This window comes from Cygnus atratus, chromosome 7 (genome assembly GCF_013377495.2).
Source record: "Cygnus atratus isolate AKBS03 ecotype Queensland, Australia chromosome 7, CAtr_DNAZoo_HiC_assembly, whole genome shotgun sequence".
Lineage (NCBI taxonomy): Eukaryota > Metazoa > Chordata > Aves > Anseriformes > Anatidae > Cygnus > Cygnus atratus.
In genome coordinates, this window is record NC_066368.1 from 19,092,299 (window position 1) to 19,112,601 (window position 20,303).

Here is a 20,303-nt window from a genome sequence, read left to right on the forward strand (position 1 = left end):
AAGCACTGGGGACAACAGAAACATTTTAAGTCCTAGATGTTCCACTGTTGGGGTGGTTACCCACTCTCTCAGAACTAAAAAATAAAAATAAAATAAAATAAATCACAAAACAAACCCTTTGTAATTATTTCTCTTACCACATCAGTCTGTGAGAGTAGATACACTGATTTCAAGAGCAAACAGCCATCTTCTACTTCCCCTTTCTGTTGCAGCAATTGCTCCAAAGCCAGCCGAGCTTCCTCTGTTACCACAAAACATTAAACTTCAATTCCTTAATGAAAGGTGAAAACACTGCATTGACCCTTTCTTAACAGATCTGACAAACTTTAAAAAATTACGCTAGCAAAAACCCAGAGGTGAATGGAAAAACCTGAAAGGATTTTGATCCAACAGGCTCAGGCCAGTTCATGTTAACTACTTTTCATAAACTGACAAGCTTCACAGGGAATATCATCTCAGTTCATGAAGTTTGCCAACTGACCAGTACAAAGAGTGTACAAAAGGCACCAGGAAAGCCATATGGGACTGGCCTACCTTTCCCATTAAAGAAAGCTCTTCAGAATATTAAGTGTAGCCTATTCTTTTACTGCATAGCTGCAGTGCTATACATTTCTACCTATAAGCTCCAAAATAAAGTTTGGTATGGTATACAAGCCCAGATCTTCAGCACAGTCACACCTAATAGGTGTGGGCTAGCACTGGTAGATCTGGCATGCTATGCTTAGCATTTTCTGTTCTCTTTATTTCCCTCATGCTAAGTGTGTAACATAGCATAGAGGACAGCTGAATAACAGCAAACGCCCAGTAGAAATGCGGATCTTTACCTGCAGGCTTGCCATTGAGATTCTTCTTAATCTCCTTTGTCAGAAGCTTGGAAACTTCACTGGCTAACAGCTGAATGTTGGGGAATACGATTACTCCAGCAGACTGTTCCCAGGCCTGAAATCCAAGTGTGAAAAACTGTTTAAAAGTTTCTGATACAGCATGTGTTTGGTGGATTGAGAAGTACTAATAAATACACATAAACCTGAAGTTAACATTTCCCTTCAAAATTTCCTCCCCAGACAGTGTTGTCTGGCAAATGCTGTTTAATGGACTAGCAGAAGTCTGACCCTACAGATACAGAAGTCAACCTGGAACAGGTCAACATTTGACTCACGTAATGCACCTGGCCAGACAGCATTTACATTATTTTCTCCAATGGATATAATCAAAACAACTTAGATGTCTGTCACAGCCCCTGTGCCAATAATTATTTGTACCAAAAAACCTGTTAGCCCATTTTAAAATACAAGTCTGTACCTTAAAGAGGTTACTGCTAGCGTTGTCCAAAAACTTAACTAAAATAATATCTTTCTCCAAAAATTGGTTTCCCAAAACTGAAGATAGTCATAAGCAAAAAATAAAAAAGATTTTTGAGTTAAATAAAAATATAAAATAAAAGTTGCATTTTCTCTGTTCAGCAAGTCATTGCACAGTCTCAGCTACTTAGAAACTGAAATGGGGTTGGAACTGCAGCTCTCATGGAGCACTGCAACAGATCTGTCACAAACAAACCATGATAATAAACTACTGAATGAAGGCAGCAGTATACTGGCAAGATTTACTGGAAACTGAACTATTTCTTTGAAGTCAATAAATTTAGAAAAATCACAGAACAACAACAAAAAAAGGAAAATCCATCACTTTTTTTTTTTCGTGCACATATAAAGTTTCTGCCTTACAATTCTATGCAAATTTGGGAGGAAAGTAAGGTTCATAAAACCAGAATTTCTTGCCAAACCACAATAATCTTTGTTACAAACTAAGGAAGTAAAAGAAAACACAGGAAAAGGAGCAGGAAAAAAAAAAAAAAAAAACAATATTGAAGCCCAAAAGGCACTGGATACGATTTTACAGCAGTGTGAGTTGCCTAACTCATCTGGCTATGAGGTTAGGTCCACAAGGGCTGCCTAGCCTGAAGTGACACCTGTGCCTGGCTATGAACTTGCAACTTTACAAGCCAGCTACATCATGAATACAGTTCAATTCTATAATAGGAAAACATGTTCTTTTGAAATGTTGAGATTTTGACAGTAAACATTTAGCAGCCCAGAATTTCTAAATAATTCCTACATTACACTATAATAAAACTCTCCTAAGCAGGCAGGTATTGCCCTAAATGTTTAGCTAGTCTAGAAAAGCAAATTTATAAACTAGTTTACAAATTACTTGCTCAAGTACAGAATAACAATTCAATGCAAAACTGGCAAAAAGAACATTAGCAAGACTTGATGGTTCCCTGCTCCAAATCTGACATAATTTCCTTTTCTCAAATATATTCCATCCATTCTAAAACATTCATTTTTCAATCAACCAACAGTATTAATTAATCAAAGGGTCAGCACAATGCTACTGCCATTGTGCAAAAGCTCAGGAAGCCTGTGGCATTACAGAGAAGGCCACTCGTGTTCCAATTTAATTTCCTAGGTGATCCTCCTGTGGGTCAGACACTAACCTCTAGTAAATGCTCTCCTCTAAAAACAGGCCCAATGAGTTCCTTATTGGTCTATGAGTCCATAAAGATTTGTATCTGGAAGAAGCCAAACCTGACTCCATTCCAGAATGTCTGCCTTCTGGGGAAACTCAAATAATGTGGTGTCAACCTAATCTGTTCTTCCTCTTAAGCCTGGCTGTTTCTAGATGTTAAAGATTCTGCCACAAGTTCCTTGTCTGCTGTTACCATCTGTCCTTCCTACTCAGGGGTAGGGGGAACAGGCAGCAACACACTGAAACTCCCAACTGTTTTATACAGAGCACTACATTAGAATTGCCTATGCCGAGTAACAGACTGCTTCAGTGTTAAGGGGGATGACATTTCCCTCTGAGGTTTGAGCAATGCTTCATGGAGAGATGCTAGCTCAAAAGCCATCTATCGAATAGAACATTCTGATGCTTTCCGAGACACCAACAGGCACCAGATGTCACATTAAAATCACTCCCAGCCTATGCCTAGATCACAAACAGATAGCTAACATTTTCCTCCTACACCTTTTCCTTCTGCATCAAGGAGTGTCAGGGAGCAATGAGCCCCTGCATCTCAACTGGCTCCTGGTTAGGGCCTTCTCTCCAGCCAGCCCAGCAAGAGCCAAAGCTCTCAGGTGGAGACAGAGATGCATTGGCACCTACATGATCCAACAAGGAAAGGAAGACAAATGAAAATCCTCAAGGGAGAAAGAGGACTTATGCACAATCCCCTGTTAAATACAAGGAAGCAGGGTAGTTAATGCAACTAAGAACTTGAACAAAGATGTGTTTGCCCAGGCTAGACCAGGGGCTTCACACAAAGCAGGAAGCTCTTACATGAAGGTAGTAAAGTTGTATGGGGAAAGACATGATGACTCAAAGCTAATGGGCCAGACCTTCATCAATGTACTCCTAAATCAATGATGCAAGGACAAAATGCTCTAGCCATGCATCTGAACTTAAAAGACTACAAAACAGCACAAAGCTCTGCTGTTAAAAAACTTGAGAAAAGGGAAGGCAAAAATCCCTCTCATAGAGAACAAAAGCAAGCATTAAGCTAATGAGAAATCTGCACATCCGTTTTGAATATATTCTGTAGCCATGATATCCTTTAGGAATTTGAAATAATTACTGCATTTCAGGAAATCATTTCTTACAACCCTAAAATATGTGAAGTTCAGCCCTGCAGAAGGGAAGCACAGATGGGTTTTTGTACGCACAAAATTTCCAGTGCCTTGGCAACACTTAGCCTGCCTCCTGAGGAATTGCTGTCCTCTGACTCACAGGTACTGAAGTTTATTTCTCAAGTGTCACAAGTGTATTGTGCCTTGGACCAGGGCAAGCTTGCACTCAAATATAGCAAAGCCTTTGCCATAGGTCTTAGCCAGACCCTACCTGCAACTTGAACTGCACTTGATCTGTTTGCATCACACTGACACCAAAGGGTTACCTGCTTTAGTACTGTTAACTGGCACCAGCATCTACAGCAGTTTTGAAACCCTGTGTTCTGTGGGGAAAGTTCCGTGTAAGCTTCACAGGTTCATGTTTCATCCAGCTGAGTGAAATGCTTTTGACTGTCTGGAAGTTATTTCTTCTTTACTGTCATGGACACCAAAGATTTCACAGAACTGAGTGCAGTGATTTCCTTGCTCACACATTCCAATACATTCCTTGTACTACAGGGTCCCTTTTTGTGTCCCACAATGCTTCCACATAGAGTGACCATGTCGAGCAATATTTTTTCTCACCCACTTGCTACTTTTTTTTTTTTTTTTTTTTTTTTTTTTTTTAAGAAAACTGGCTCAGATAGGTAGGGGATTGATGGGTCTGAGTTTGGTCACCCATAAACACCAAAAACTCACAAGTACAGACAGATAAAATATACCATCATTAAAATATGGTTTCACAAAAAAAAAAAAAAAAGTATTTCTGAAAGATTTACATAATGAGAGTGTGTAAAAACTCAGATTCTATACCCATAAATACCCTAGATAATTCAGGAGGAAGACAATCCTACTGTACTACATGGTCAGAAAACATTTAAGTATGGGCCAGGTTTTCTGCGTCTCTCAGGATTATGCTCTGCCATTCTGCCACTGTACAATCCACTCACACAGCTCCCTGTATTTTTCATGCACTCAAACAAAATCAACCCTCAAGACTCCCATTCATCACAGGACTCTTCCAGGTTCACCTTTCAATACGGCCATCTCAGAAATCATTGTCTGATAGGAGCTGTAGGGAATGCAGCATGGCAGCCTGTTAACTAGTGTTCTACTCCTGAGCTATCTCACCCACAGTATGACCTTCCTCTCCTCACATGCTGCAGTTTCCCCATCTGTAACAACTCCTTTCTCAAGGACCGGAATGAGACATCTGCACTGTCATTAACTCCAAAATTTCATCTTCCACACCATACCCCTGCATTTCCCCTAGCTAGCAGCATGTCACAACCACATTTTCCCCAAACCAAAACTGCACCCAGTCTCCACAAAGTAAATAAAATAGTGTAGGGTGACATGAAGTAACCTCTTCACAGGGTACTCACTTTGAAACATGCTTGTATCATCAGCATATTCCTTGACACAATAGGTAGAATTTAGCCATTCACATAAATAAAGCAGTGCTCCCCTATATACTTTTCTTGTGCTAAGATTGCAGGTTAGTTAGAGGAGAGATGGACAAGAAACTGTTTCCCTAGGCTTCCAGTGGAATAAAAGTGCCCACCTCCTACCCAAAGAGATCACGTACTAATCAACTTCGCTGGCAGGGTGGCCACACAACACAGAGCAACAGAAAATCAAATGCATGGCCTTGGCATCTGCACCAAAGGCAATAAAAAGAACAAACCTTTAGGAAGAGAGGAAGAAAGTCCATCAGCCTTCTCTGTTGCTCCTCTGGGATGAGAAATGGAGCCACCTGCTCATATTCTACAAACTGTCTGCCTAGAGTCTCCCACTGGAGAGTATGACTCTGGGGCAGCTCGTCCTTGCTGTGTGCAGGCTGTCCCAGTGGTTCTGCTTTGTCTACTTCACCAGGGCTTTGCTCTTGCTGTCCTGCTTTGCCAGGTGAATCCTCCAGCTGCCCCATGTGCTCAGTTGCTTTGTCCATGCTGAAATCAGAAATTAAGTTAAAGATAGTGTGTTATTTACAGCTATCATCAACCCATACCATCCCATTGTCCTGCGAAACCAGACATTGACAGTCTTAGCTATTGGAGTTGGGAAGCTTATAGGCTTGCTGCCACTGATTCTTTTCCACTTCTAATGGCTAAGCACTCTGCTCCTGGACAACAGCATTACTACCTTGCAATCATATGCATGCATGTTTCATAAGAGAGAGTTCATTCATTTTCTACACAACTCATGTACAAAATGATAAACCAGGCAGGAAATCTGGATTCTAGCCCCAGCTTTAAGAGTCAGATTTTGTCTCTTCTTCCGTTGCCTCAGCTATAAAAGAAAAATCATAACTATTACCATCATCAGATTTACAACAGAATAGCACTACTCAAGATCCAGATTATGCATTTCATTAAGTGTGAATGCTAAACTAAGATGTGTGTCTGAGGCATCCCCCACCTAGAGCAGGGGTGAAGCACCAGCTGGAAACACTGGTTGTTCATTAAATTTGACCTACGATTGGTCCATCTTGTGCTGTAGGTAAAGGAATCCCTCTGATAACCTCATCTCAACCCCAAGTCCTCTCATCTATCTTCCAGTTCCATTTTCACCCATAGACTTTTGGGAGGTCACTGGTTCAGCCTTGAGCCCACAGCAACTCTACACCTTTGTCAGAGCTTTCTGTGAGCTCACCCCGCTACCCAGAGCTGTCATAATCTTTTATGTTTGCGTGAGTGGAAGTTAGGCTTCTCCAGTTTCAATCAAAATCAGCCATATACTGTGTGGTGTCTAGGACACTGACTGCTCAAAATTGAGGGATATGACACAAACTATTACAGTGTGAGCAGGCAGCTAGGCAGCTGTCAGCAAGAGGAACATGGTCCATCGCTTTACTTGACAAATTGATCATTTTTTAAGAGCCTAGCAGAATCTTTAACCCATTATTAACACTCTCTCAAAGAAAAACAGCATACACCTGTTTCTAGGAGATAGGTTCTCTATGTACAGTGGCTCTTTGCTTACCATTGTAGATTGTCAATAAAAAATGACTAAAAGCAATGTAATTCAAAAACTGAGTCAGCTCTCCTGCACTGCCCATTTATAGACCCCTTGAAATAAAAATACTCTTATTAGCCTTGTTTAGAAATTATGAGCCAACAGTGATACTATATTTGGGATTCTCTTCCTTTGCCATCAATCAGCTACACAGCTTGCTTACTGCTTGCACCCTGCCCACTCCAAGCCAGACGAACCAGTTTCACTTCCACAAGCATGCAGCAGCTCTGAGCTGCGGAGATGAAGAGGGTGACACTATCTTTTCACTGGGCACCACAGCACCTGCAACAGGCTGATGGTCCCAGAAGACACCTACACTTGGATGCAAATGCTGATCCTTCACACTACAGAGAAGGGTAACTCTACCATAGCCTATACACCATCCTTCACTAGGAGATGGCTAGGAAATGGAGGGGCTATGAGATTTTAATCAGTCTCCAGGGGTATCAATCTGGAGCTTCCTACCTCAACAACAGTTTGTTTCACTGCTGTTTTCCTTAACTGTCTGTGTCAATACAACACAGTTCTGCGAACTGAGAAAGTATGACGACTGTGTTGGCACTGAGTAAACAGGAAGACACTGTTCCTCCTGACTGTGTGGGAGAGACATTTGTCATACATTATTCTTTGCCCTTGTATAGGATTTCAGCCCACTTCAGTCATCACAAACCTGTACCGTGTACTGAAAAAGCCTGGGTACTGTTCTAGGAGTCAGTGATAGCATAGTTCAGTCACTTTTTCAAGAAGGCTGCTCTCACATCCCAAATGACACCATCCTCTTTCCTAAGGGAAGTATCTTGCTGTGGAAACTACCACGCTAAGCCTGAAACAATGCTAAGTAACAAGTAACCCACACTCCTACCATCTAGATTTACCTTGATCATTCGTATAAAAAGCTCAAAATCCATGACAGAGGCAGTCATTTTACAGATGGTGAAACTGAGGCATGGAGGTGAAACGCAGTGCTTACAGTGACCTCAGAAGGCCAGCACCTGAGCAATCAGTGGCACTGCTTGAACATAGGCAAAAGTAGTTACCAATTTTATCTTTCTATTCATAATTTACTTTGCAGGCCTTTCTTGCTGATTGCACAGCAAAGACAAGCAGGGCTGGTCACTCAAAACATTTTCAGACTATAAAGCTATGTAATGGCAAAATGAGGATCACAATTTGCCTCCTTATTTACTCCAACTGTTCAGACTACAAGAGGCACATTAAAATAAACATCAGACCCCTAGTGTTAGTCCGTTTTCTCCACTTGCACTTTCTACTTTACATGTTCTGCCTCCTAATAGTCTTTGCTTGGATCTACAATTTCATTTGGGCTTCTAAATCCTTTGTATTTTCTATTCCTCTTGGAGGAAAATTATTCTTCTGGACCGATCAACATATCACAGGATCCAGGATTCAAGTATCTTTGGTACTAAGGATAACTTAGATATTTTGAAAAGGTCTAATCTGTTGATTCTCTGCTACATCCCACCATTTGTACTGGTCCTCATTGTAAACTAATGGCATATTTCAGTTTTGATTATGTTATAAATACCACAATAATAGAAAAAGTAAAGTTTAAATACTAATGAGTAACAAAACAAAAAAAAAAAAGACCCGAAAGTGAAAATATATCAAAGAAACCTAATGCTATCATTCAGAAAGTGGTGTCAGGTAACAGAGAGGAAGTTGAACTTATTCATGTATTTTCCCTTTTGTTCTAAATGAAGATTGTGTGAAATCACACTACAGTGGGGTTATGCCTTTTCAGACTGATAGGATAAAAGGGAAGAAAGGCTTGACCAAAGCTGGTAGAAAGATAATGTTGATATTAAAAGCTTAATGGCTGAACAAGCATGATTTTTGTAAAGACTCATTTTTAATTCAGCATTACTTATATTTACATTGGGTTTTGTCTCCGCCAGAAATCTAAAGAATAATCCCATAATGCTACAAAAATCCCAAATTGCACCAAATCAAAAAGTTTCGTTAAATATTAAAAAACATTTGTTATCTGAGAAAGGTCTCACACTAGGATAGTTAAGCAAAACACAGTGAAGCCTGATATCAAATTTCAGAGTTTTGTCCACTTTTTATAGTAAGTGTCTGCAAAAACAAAACAAAACAAAAAAAAACAGTAGTTTAAAACCCAGGACCCTGGTGACTGTCAGAAATGCACAGCTCACAGCACCCCAAAAATCCACTGGGTGATGACTCTCAATATCCCCTTCCCCTTCTTGGCAGCCAAGATAAGCCTGTTCATTAAACAGTCATGCCAGTCAATTTTTTGAAATGCTTAAAACAAGGATTCCTTTACTTTCCAGGTAAAGTAACATCAGAAGGCTCTCTGATGTTATATGATCCAAGCAGTGGAAGGCATCTCCTTTCTTCTATGAACTGGTTTATCCCACAAATTCTAGTTGACCCTGAATTCAGCCACAACCTCCTTTTTTGTGGCTCAGACTATTCTGTCCTTACAGGCACCGACAACAGTTCCTCAGAAACAAAACACTGTGCCAGGCTGTCTATCTACTATTTTACCTCTGTCCCTCAAGCTATCATTTTCCTACCCATCATTGCCAGGTTTTAATTGTAATTTTAATTCCTTCCTTGGGAAGGAATTCGCTCTTCATAAATTTTGGCACAGCACTTCATACAATGGGGGCCTAATCTGTTTGATGACTTGAACCAAGGACTGTCAAAAAGTAATATACAAAGGAGTTTTAAAATACTTGTCAGCTTAGAGAAAGTTGAAAGCTGTTCAAAGAACAAGTTGTATTTCAGTAGGACACAGTCCTTACTTTTTCATCAATAAGTATAATTTCAGCTTGTTTCAAGAAGGTATGACACTATTGCGGCCAAAGGAATTTCTTTAATTTATGCTAGAACATAATTTGCCCAAGCTTATTTTTAGTTTTGAGTATGTTAAGTTATACAAGGCCTTTCTGTGCAGTACAACCTCTCAAAATCATTATTTCTGTCTCAAACATGTAACAGCATTTATCTTCACACTTTTTTTGGAAAAGCATTTCCATGCAGTTCAAAAGTGGATACAAAACTGATTTAAACCCTCTCTCATGTACCCAATCTTCATTTTTTTCTGTTTTAAAAAAGTAGCTTCTAAATATCTAATTGGAAGCAGTTTCTTCTCTGACTTGCATATGCCACTAATGAAGTCAAGAGAAAAGAAGCCCAGATATCAAAAAAGATTGCTTTTGAGGTATTGTCTTCTGGCAAGGAAGCAAATGCTCCCCAGCCCAAGAGTAAACAGAGTATTTCTGGTTAGTCACAGACAAAATAGTTGTACAAAATCAAGAGTAAGACCAGGGTAATTACCTCAAAACAGCAGCTCATTGATAAGGACCAAATCTAATGAGTTTCCACTAGCAGCAGCAATAGATATACCCTATTGTCATTCCTAGAACAAAGGATACAAGCAAACAGCTCTGCTCCTTTTTCCTCCTTGTGCTGCAGTTCAGGGTGAGCTTTGACTGAAACTTTTGCTGTTTAAAAATGATCCTACCACAACAAACCAATTGCAGATCATGCTGCAGTTTCCTTCAACAGCTAAATCTGTTCCTTCCACTTTCACAGAAATAGTCTCTTGACATACCTGGGCTCCTGGATTCAGCAGCTCCTCTTGCATTCAACAGCCACATCCAGAGAAGTGAGCTTTGTTGCTTCTGTCCTATTATGCATCTTGGTGCATGCAGCAGCTCCCACTCCGCTCTTTAAACTTTCCACTGTGAATCACTTGATTAGCTAGCTGCTGCACTTATTTCCTGAAGAAAGCAGAAGTGGAAAAGAGCAAATGAACCACATGTTCAGGACCCACCAAGCTCCCAAAGCAACTCAGTTCAGTTGATGCACAAACCTGGCAGGCATCGCATTCCTCTGTCTGGATAAAGAGTAACCAGTTATTTCCCCTCCATACCATATTCACAACGAAGAGTGTGTCTGTGTGGTGGTGTTAATTTTGTTTCTAAGTTTAATGTTTTGCCAAACTACCACAGGAATACAGCACCACAAAGCTCACACTCTGTGCAACATATGTAAAAAGCACTGTCAACAACTGAGTCCTTCCTCAAATGCAGTACCTTTAAAATAAATATACTTGAACGCTGAGGTAAATATTCAAGCCCTTGACCTCTCTACTAAAATGGCCAAGGCAGCTATTCAAAGAGGCAAATGAGCACTGTAAACTGCACTGACAACAAAGAAGTCTTGATTAGCCATGGGGTGGGAGAAGACTACTTCTCAGTTGTCTGTTTGCTTTTTTTTTGTGCTTCCCAATGACATACCAGAAAGACTTTATAATTGTTTTTTAAGGCAAGGGGATGCAAACATTTTTTACAGAGGAAAAATAAGAATGTTCCTAAACTGCTTCTCCCAGAAAATTTTACTGTGATCTTGAGAATTACTGGGATTGTGGCATTACAGTAACTGAAACCTAAGGGGATTTTCCTCTACATAGTTAAAGCCACCAGTTTTCTGTTAACATATACTTCTCTCAAATGCCTGAAAAATTATTCAGGAGGAGGAACAACTTTCTCTTCCAGCTAAACTAGAGCAGTACCCAGACTGGAGACTCCCGATGGTTCCAATGGTATAAGCACCAAGTACTGAAAAGTCTGATTTCACTGTTGGACAGGGTTAGGTCATGAGAACAACAGGAAAGTGATTGCCTATATAACATGGGGATCTCCATTAATGCAGTGATGTTTCTAGCACACAACAGTCCCAGTAGATCGTTCTCAATCTCCTTGTGTGACACAAGGTCACACTTGGAGCCACCCACACACAGGGGTGGCTCCAGTGAATGTGACAGTGGGCCACTGGCAAGCTCAGCTGAGAGCCACACATGCAGGCTTCCAGGCAGCTCTGAGCACATGCAGAGCACAAGCCCACGCAGCCTGCATTGGTTGTGCCAACGTATCCACTGTTTTCCTGCTTTAGGCTGTTCACATATTAGCCAATACTTTCCCAGTTGCAATCTAGCCAAAACCAGTGGTGAGATGAATGACAAGCACAGAGACACTGAAGAGAATATTAATACCATCCAAGAGAGAACATTGTTTTCCCCTTCCTAGCTCAGAAGGAGCCTAAATGTTACCACTGCTGCTCCATTTCCCCTTTTATTGTCAGTTCACAATCACGAAATGAGGTCACTTGCAGCAGCACCTCTATGCTGTTCAATCACAGAGCTTTATTTCCCAGGAGCCTTCTCCTATGTAGTGGTGCCCCTCTCCATGGACGCTCTCAGGCCACAAGCAGCCACACAGTCATTAGTAGATTTCTAATTCATGCAGCAGAGGAATCATCATTTCTTTTTCATTCTGCACTATCTGCTGATGGGGCTGAAAGTGGAGAGTTTCAACACGCCCTCCTGTTCCATCTCTGCTTCACTGGAGCAGAACAGCTGTAACCAAATTATCTGTAGTAAAAATAACTCAAGAAATAAAGACAAGCTAAAAACTAATGTAGTAGGTCACGGCACCACAACTCCCCTTGTCAGTTTGTACCATTTACATTTACATCCCCTTGCACCATGCCTTAACCCACAAGGAAGAGGAGGAACAACACTTCCTTTCTTAGGCCTTCCCTCTGTCCAGTTGAGCTGATCCAGAATTAGTACACTTTGGGAGACAGATAGGTAGATATAGGGGCATTCCTTTTCAAGAAGTTCTGTACTTCACACCCAGCACTGTCAAGAAAGTTACCTAGATACAGCTTCCACCACACACATACAAGCACCTAAGTCTGTGTAATCCAGGACAGCCTCACAAGACCAAATTCTCTCTGAACATTTCCTGAGCCTGTTCAGCATGCCAGAAAGCAGGCCTCTCAGTTCTACAAAAAGGAAAAGTTAGCTGTATTAAAACAGACCCCAAAAAAGTTTTTCTTTACAAAAGGAAATTCTCCCCTGGCTGTCATCCTAACACTGCTAGCTCCTTCCTATCATATACCTTCGCAATAACACTAAGCAGCAGCGGGCGATCTGAGGCAAGGGTCTGTGGATAACTACCAGACCCACCTGTCTTACAGCACCAAATAACATCCCTTATGCCAATTCACATGAAACTTTTCTTCACTATTCCTGCCTCAAAACACAAGAGGAAAAACCCTGTTCCATGCCTGTGCAGCACAGGCAACATTTTCTGCTTCACATTCATAACCTTCAATCAAGAAAAAAGGTGGGTTAGACACATGCCTTTCAACATTGCAGTGTCAAAAAGTTGGGCCAGCTGCAGGTTTTTTCACCCTTTGCCTTTCTTGCTAAGGCATTGCTCCATTTCACTTTCCTCTCCTCTCTTCAGTGGCAGAAGATGGCAGTGAGACCGCAGAGAAAGGCAACACACACACAAAAAAAGAAAAGCCAGAGGCAACAGAAAGCCTGTGAGGCCTTGGGTGGTGGCGGCCGTGTGGCTGGAGGTGGCCTGGGCAGTGGGGAAGGAGGCTGCCCCTCAGGCTTGCCCACTGCAGCACACGGCCGGGCCTGAGGGGGTTTGCAGCTGTGGGCAGCACTACCAGCCCTGGGGAAATCAGCAGGGCCATGCTACGCAGACAGTAGTTTGCATATTTGTGTGCCTGCACAGGTAGCTGAAGTTCAGGGTTAAGGTAAATGGAGCTCATGCTGATGAAGCCATGAAGGCGGTAGTGATGTGCTGCTGCCAGGCAGCCATCCTCTGCACGTGGCCGGCCTGCGCCCCTCTGACCCGAGCATACTTGCTCTGAGTTAGGAGGTGCTGCTACACCACTAACTACGCTGACACCATGAAGATCAGAAGTAGCAACTTGCTGAAGTCACGCTCCAGACTCCTCTCACAAAAGGTGTCCATTTTCTTCCCTAGACGTCTAGGGGACTCCATGAGCCACCCTCTGGGCCTCCCAGCGTACAGGCTGGATCTTGGCAGCGATAAGATTTGGAGTGGCAGTGTTGTGACATGGATAATATCCACAACATGGATATGAAATATATGAAATTCTGTTGTTTCAAAGGGTTTCACTGGAGATTGGCATAAAATTTCCTCCATCAACAAAAGTCCATAAATCAAAATGTGATTTTTGTATGTTTTTGTTTCAACAAGAATGAACCAAAGTAAATCCAATAGGCTGGGTCTTATAAGTCAGACTAGAGTAGTGGTTTTCAGTCTTTTCCAAGCTGTGAAATTCTGAAGTAGTTTCCTATGAACCCTTACAGAACAAATTCAAGGCTGCTGCTTTTAAATCCCCCCTTTTCTTAGTTATTTTTTGTGGCTCCTTTAAAAGTAGTCAGGAATGGTCAAGAAGGGAATATCACTGGACTATAAGCACAGAAATACAAATTTAAACTCTAATATTTGGATTCCATCCTTAACTATATTCCACCAAAATTATTCCAGTTATTCCAGTTAGTAAAGAAATAGCAACTTCTAAAAAAAAAAAAAAAGAAAAAAAGAAAAACCAGCCACATTTAGAAAATATTTTGTAACAAAAAGTTAAAACTTTTTTTTTTCCAGAAGTAAAAAGGATCAAATCTGAAAGTTCCTCTGGAAGTTGCTATTTACACTAAATGCCACCTACTGACCAGAAATACATTGTGCATGAAAATTTTTAAGGTGGCTTGGCGAAACACATGATGTTCACACTGGAAGGCATTCATATTCATCTAATGAGACTGAGGAAGTCAAAAGCCTAATGGAACATATAACGACATACCATTTCCCCCCTTCCTGTACCTCAGATTAACATTCTACTACATGATACAAAGGAATTCGTTGTTTTCAGGAGTATTTGAATTAAAGGATCATGATGCAGACGTTCTGCAGCAAAACATCTACAAAATATAAAGGTAGATTTAAACACACAGCACTCATCAGAAAACAACACTCTCAGACTCAGACAAAAGCACAAGATATAATTACATAAACATATTGACCAAGAGCTGTTTTCCAGGAAGATTTACTTATCTCAGTCTGGAGAATCAGCACCAAAACCTCTAGCGAACACCACTTTCTTAAAGTTTTAGAAATCTTTTCTTCCTTTTTAATACCCCCATTTGCTCTCAGCAAGGATTTTTAGCTTGCACAGCCTGCAGTAACTCTTTATTGTCAGAAGAAATAGGGAGCCTGAAGTTCAGGCTAATCAAATTAAACAAAATCCTTGCAAAACACGTGTGAAAGCAGACATTTTACATCTCTGATGTATCCCCTACTAACAACCTTTTTTTCTTTTTAGCTCCCAGTTCTATTTATGAACTCCTGCTCCTGACCTTGCTCTCCTGTAAGCTGCACTCCCAGAGGGACTCTGCATATATCCAGGAAGGCAGCTATCCCACACTGATAACTACTCAGGTACCTTCAAATAGCTAATAAGCATGCTTAACAAGTCCTCAAACCCTATGCATGGGCAAACCTGGCTTTTCTACATTCTTCTAGCTCTCTGAACTAGACTCATGTACCTTCTCCACTTTTTACTTAGTGTTAGTACTTAGTATTTACAGAACACTGCAATTGCACTTGATTGCTAGATTTCACTGTCATACAAAATTTGGGGCAGAAGTAATGAGGACAAACTGATATAAGCAGTAGGTTTGCTATCTGATATTCTTTTGTTTAAAAACAATCCTTGAAACTGAGTAGGTCCCTGGGAATTGTTTTCATCTTTTCCTAGGAAAGGACTGCTTTTAGGGTGTTCAGATGACTGTTCTAGGCTAGTAAATAATAGGGAAAAAAAAAAAAAAAATCGAACAAGCTCTGCTTAACTGCCAGATAGTACATTAATAGTTTCTTTTCTGCTAGGAGCTTAACCTATAAGAATACATAAAATTGCTGCTGCTGCTCAGAAAAAAAAATTAGAGCTGAAATTAAATCCTTGTGCTGAACATGTCGAAATACTTTGTGAAAGAGAAAAGTTGAACAATAAAAAACTCGTCATTAGCTGTATGATCATTTGTTAGCTTAGTGTATTCAGACCTTGAAAATACAGCTTACAAATTTGCAGTAGAGGCTGCTACCACATGGAGTAGAGGAGGAACTGGTAAAATAAGTTACCTTGCAGAGAGGCTCACCACAAAAAGGAAGTGCATCAGGCTCCTCAGCAGCTGCTTGTAAGATAGGAATCCCTTTTGCTGCACTGCCATCCCAGGGCTGGAGAGCAGTGGCTCAGAGCTGATAGCCCAGAAAATTCTTTCTGGATGTCTGTGTGTTAGGATGCTAGTCCAGACACTGGGTCTTGGGCTGCCTCTGCTTGAAGTTATTGCCTCTTTGTGAGCAGAGGAATGTGAATGGCAGGGCTCATGTGGAGGTCTAAGAAGACTTACTCAGTATTTAGGGTTTTTAAGCTGCACAAAAAGAGACCAGTCTTGAGGTGAAACTTAAACCATTGTTTTGTAGCTCAGTGCATCAGTCAGTCATTACAACAAGCTTAGAGGGTAGTGTAGTTGCCTCTTGAAGGAAGCAAAAAGTTCTTTGGTCTACCTCATGAGAGTGTGGGATAAACATGCATTCAGAGTGTATTCTGCAAGGTTTATGTCTCCATCATGTCAACTACATAGCAACGAACTTGTACCAGAACCTATGCTCAGAGCACTGACAGAGTTACCAGCATCATTACAAAAAAAAATAAATAAATGGTCAAGGTCAGTCCCATGGCTTGTGTTTCATTCTCCACAGTTAGAGGTGTAGCTCAGAGGTGGGACTCATCTGAAGAGCCTTCTTGAATGCACAGATGACAAGCGTACGATTAAATATTTAACATGGTCAGGCCAGTCTCTAGTGGTAGTTTTTATTTCTATTTGAAATCATTTCCATTGAACTTTTATATTTCTTTTATTTCTTAATTGTTGCTTATGTGAGAAAAGAATAAAGATGAAAAATTCAGCCTGTCTTTCCCCCATACAAGCATGCCTCCAAGAGATATTCAGAGCTCTTCCTTTCCCATGCAGCTATTCTGTCCATGCAGACCACAAAAAAGAAACTACACCTTACAGCCTTTTAGCCCCCACCCCAGCTCCAGACATTACCTGTTTGCTGGGTCTCAGAGGTAGCATCAGCAGCCTGCATTCAGAGCATTTCATGTGTTGGCACCTTCGCCTCCAAGTGTCACCAGGTGGCAGCACAGCAGAAGGGCTCTCAACGTCTGATGCCACGTAAAACCTAGAAATCATGCAAAGCTGCAAGTAGGCAGTTCATTTTCATGTTATAATTGCAGCGCCCCATTGCTTTTCCTCAGTCTGTCTTAAATAAAGAGATAGGAGAGTACATCATAGAACAAAATATTATGACTTTCATTCCTGTATATATTTTCAGCAATTTGAGCTTTTACAGAATTACATTTCGAGCTTCTGGAATGGACACGTTTTGGTTGGGCACCCAGCAGAGAAGCCACTTGAACCCAGTGGTCTGTTTTGACCCTCCCATTCTAGGGGCACAGAAGCTGTCAGCATGTAGCAGAACAGATAAAAGATTATGAACAAAGAATGGAGCTTGGTGTGGTAGAAAATTGCTTGTAAACTTGGTCAACTTTGGCAAATAGTTTCAGAAGGAAAAAATCAGGGACATGTAAAGGAAGCTTTTTTTAATTATTATTATTTATTTTCATTTTTTTTCCCAATACTTTTGAAGCAAACCTAGTCGACATTGTTTTGAAAAGGCAACTTGCACTTAAATATTGAACAAAAATGTAAGTAAGGTGATTAAATGTAGGTAAGATGCTGATTAAAGCACCCAAAATAATAATAATAATAATAATAATATCCTGAGACAAATGTCATTTGAGGAGTGTTAAATCATAGTCACATTTTTGGGAGGTTATTTTTTTGGTCTTAAAGAAAAAAATTCTATTCGCACAGTTCTGTTTCTATAAATCCAATAATAGGTTTTTTCAGCGTTATTACTTTCAAAGCTGTAAATTCCCTGCAGTAACACTAGCTTAGGAACTGTATTCCTAAGGATTTAGAACCCCTTTTTTTTTTTGGTGCTGCAATATTTCTGATATTCAGTTGTGGTATCTCTCTGCAGACTCATTACACTGCAGCTGCTGAGAGTCTAAACACGGACAACCTGCACATGAGATCATATTTGAGAAGATATTCGTGTAAATACACAGCTGGGTAGTTCAAATAGGCATGTTCCATATATTGATACTGGGGAAGGGAAAGGAAGGATGTAAATGTCATCTTCCAGGAAACAGGAATCGTTGAAAAGGTGGTGTTTACCAAAATTAAGAGCACTTTTATTAGGATTGTATCTGCTTTAAACTGAATGCTGATTTTATAAGAATATGACCGCTAAATGATTGTTCCCCCATGGAAATGCTGGTATTGTTATTTAAAAAACAAAAGTGTGTTTCACATTTTTCAGTTACATTTTGATTCAAAAGAATTTACAGGAAAAAAATTTCAGGTCAGAGTTTTGCTTAGTAAGTAAAACTACTTGTTTTAAATCCATTCTATAGTGCATTTTATTTGCATACATCTCTAAAAAATTATCATCTGAATGGTCAGTATTATAATCTCTATTTTACAGGCTGGAAAACAGAGACATTAAAAACTGAAGTGACATAACCAGTGCCAGGTTATCACCCAGTGACAGAGCCAAAGATACTATGTGGCCTCCAAGACCCAAGTCCAGAAGTCATTAATATTTACAATTCAATTTTAATTTAGTTATTTTCTCCCTTTCTGCTTATTTTTTTTTTTTGAAATAGAAAAAAATGTCAGTATTAAAATAACATCACTTCTGAAATTTTTAGCTCCCATCATTTTTCACCTAGCCTCCAGTTTTTACCCTAGTTTCATTTTGAATCAGATCAGACTAAGTGACTATGGTTTTGCCTGAGACAGCAGGAAGAGACATATTCCTGAGGATGCCAGCCTCAGTCCCCAGCATCTAAAATATGCATGCACTGCTCTTTGGCTCCTGCCACTAAAAGGAAAAGAAAGAATCCATTCTGCAACAATAGCATTTAACATTTAAATAATGCATTTCTGTATTTCCTCTCTGAATCAAGGACCTCATTTCTTTTAGGCCCACAAATATAAGTGACTGCCCATGTTTCTGCTTTTTAATGCAGCTGATTCATGAGGTTCTGCAGCTCCTGACTAAAGAGTATATTCCTGTCACTGATCTCAAATGTGCAGGGAGAATCTGGACACGTAGAGGAACAGGTGAGTGAGAAAAAAATACAGTAACCTCTCCAGACATGTTCCGGGACTGTCAGAGCAATTCCAACAAATTTTCTTAGATCTGAGTGAGAGCAGACTGATGTCAAGATACAACTGGAGGCCCGGCTGTATAGACAATGCAATTAGAATCAGAGACCTGGGCTAGACAGCAGAGCTACCTAGGACTTAGACATACAGCTTCCTTTCACTATGAAGTTTGAGGCTCTATGCTTTGCTTACATAATACAAAATCCAAACAATATGAGTTACTCCAATAATTTCTGATCTAGCAGGTCAGTTAAGCATGTATTTTGATGTAAGACAAGTGAGTAGTCTCTTATGGTTTCAGTTACGCTAACCCCATACTTCATGCTAAACAATTAATTTCCTGATTCCAGTATAGCAAAAACACTGAAGTTCAGGGAAATTCAGAATTAATTTCATAGAGAAATTCCAAGAAAAGACTCATCTGTTTGAAAGAGGTAATGATGTGGGGAAGAACCTCAGCTGCTATTTATCTGATCTGACAGATGTGATCGCAGTAGCAGGTCTGTTAGACCTGTGATGATATGAGGGTGTCAGTGAAGCAAGGGTTAGAGAGAGAACTAGCATTTTGCTAGGCCAACAGGTATAGCAGCAGAAAACAGTCTTTCAGACAGACTCACAAAAATGGGGGAGAAAAGGAAGCTTTGGAGGTTATCTAGGCCAGCCTTCTCCTTGGAACAGGCCTACCACCAAAACTAGCCTAGCCTAGTCATCTTGAAAGCCTCTGAATACCTGCTCTCTTTGTATCCATCCCAGTATTTCACCATTGTCCTGGTGAAAAAGTTTTCTTAGTCTCCAAACTGAATTCCTAAGCTAAAACCAGGCAGGCATTGCTTTTTGTTTTATTATCTGCCACTACCAAGAAGCTCTGAGTTACATAGTCTTTGAAAAAATTGTTTAACTTGTTGTGGACTGATATTAGATCCCCCATTAGTCTCTCTGCCAGATTAAGCAAGCCTCAACATTTTCTTCCTTGTGGGTAGTGTACCCTAGCTCTCCAACAATCTGAGTAGCACTTGTTCAGAAGTTTTTATTGTTTGTATTTATTGCATTGTATTTGTATTGTTTATATTATTGTTGTTTATATTATTTATATTATTGTATTGATTTTATATATTGTTTTTACATTAATAATCTGTGTCTTGTCTGCCTCCAACATATGAACGTGCATCACAAAACAAAGTTGGAAATCTTTTTCAGATAATTCAGAATGGTCCTAGACTTTCTTTTGTTATTTCTTCGATTACATAATAACTTATTGGAAGTCAGACATTTCTGTTAAAGATTTTCGTTCTCCTTAATATAGTACACCCCCTCAATATGGTCAGAGACCATTATGCTTATAGCAAGACCAGAAAAGGGCACATCAACATCTTTGATGTTTGTCAGCAGTAAACAAAAAAGAGGGAAAGAAAATACAAATTCATGTTTTCTTTATC

At 40.2% G+C, this 20,303-nt stretch overlaps 1 protein-coding gene across 1 annotated transcript in view; it reads right to left on the minus strand.

Moving 5' to 3' along the window:
- Window positions 1-5,616, minus strand: part of WDFY4 (WDFY family member 4) — a 127,455-nt gene extending 121,839 nt beyond the window's left edge. The window contains exons 1-3 of the mRNA XM_035538924.2: window positions 5,356-5,616; window positions 825-939; window positions 138-241 (exon numbers count right to left, since the gene is read on the minus strand). Coding sequence (XP_035394817.1) covers window positions 138-241; window positions 825-939; window positions 5,356-5,616 — 480 coding nt within the window. The remainder of the gene's footprint in view (window positions 1-137; window positions 242-824; window positions 940-5,355) is intronic.
- Between the last annotated feature and the right edge of the window lie 14,687 nt (window positions 5,617-20,303).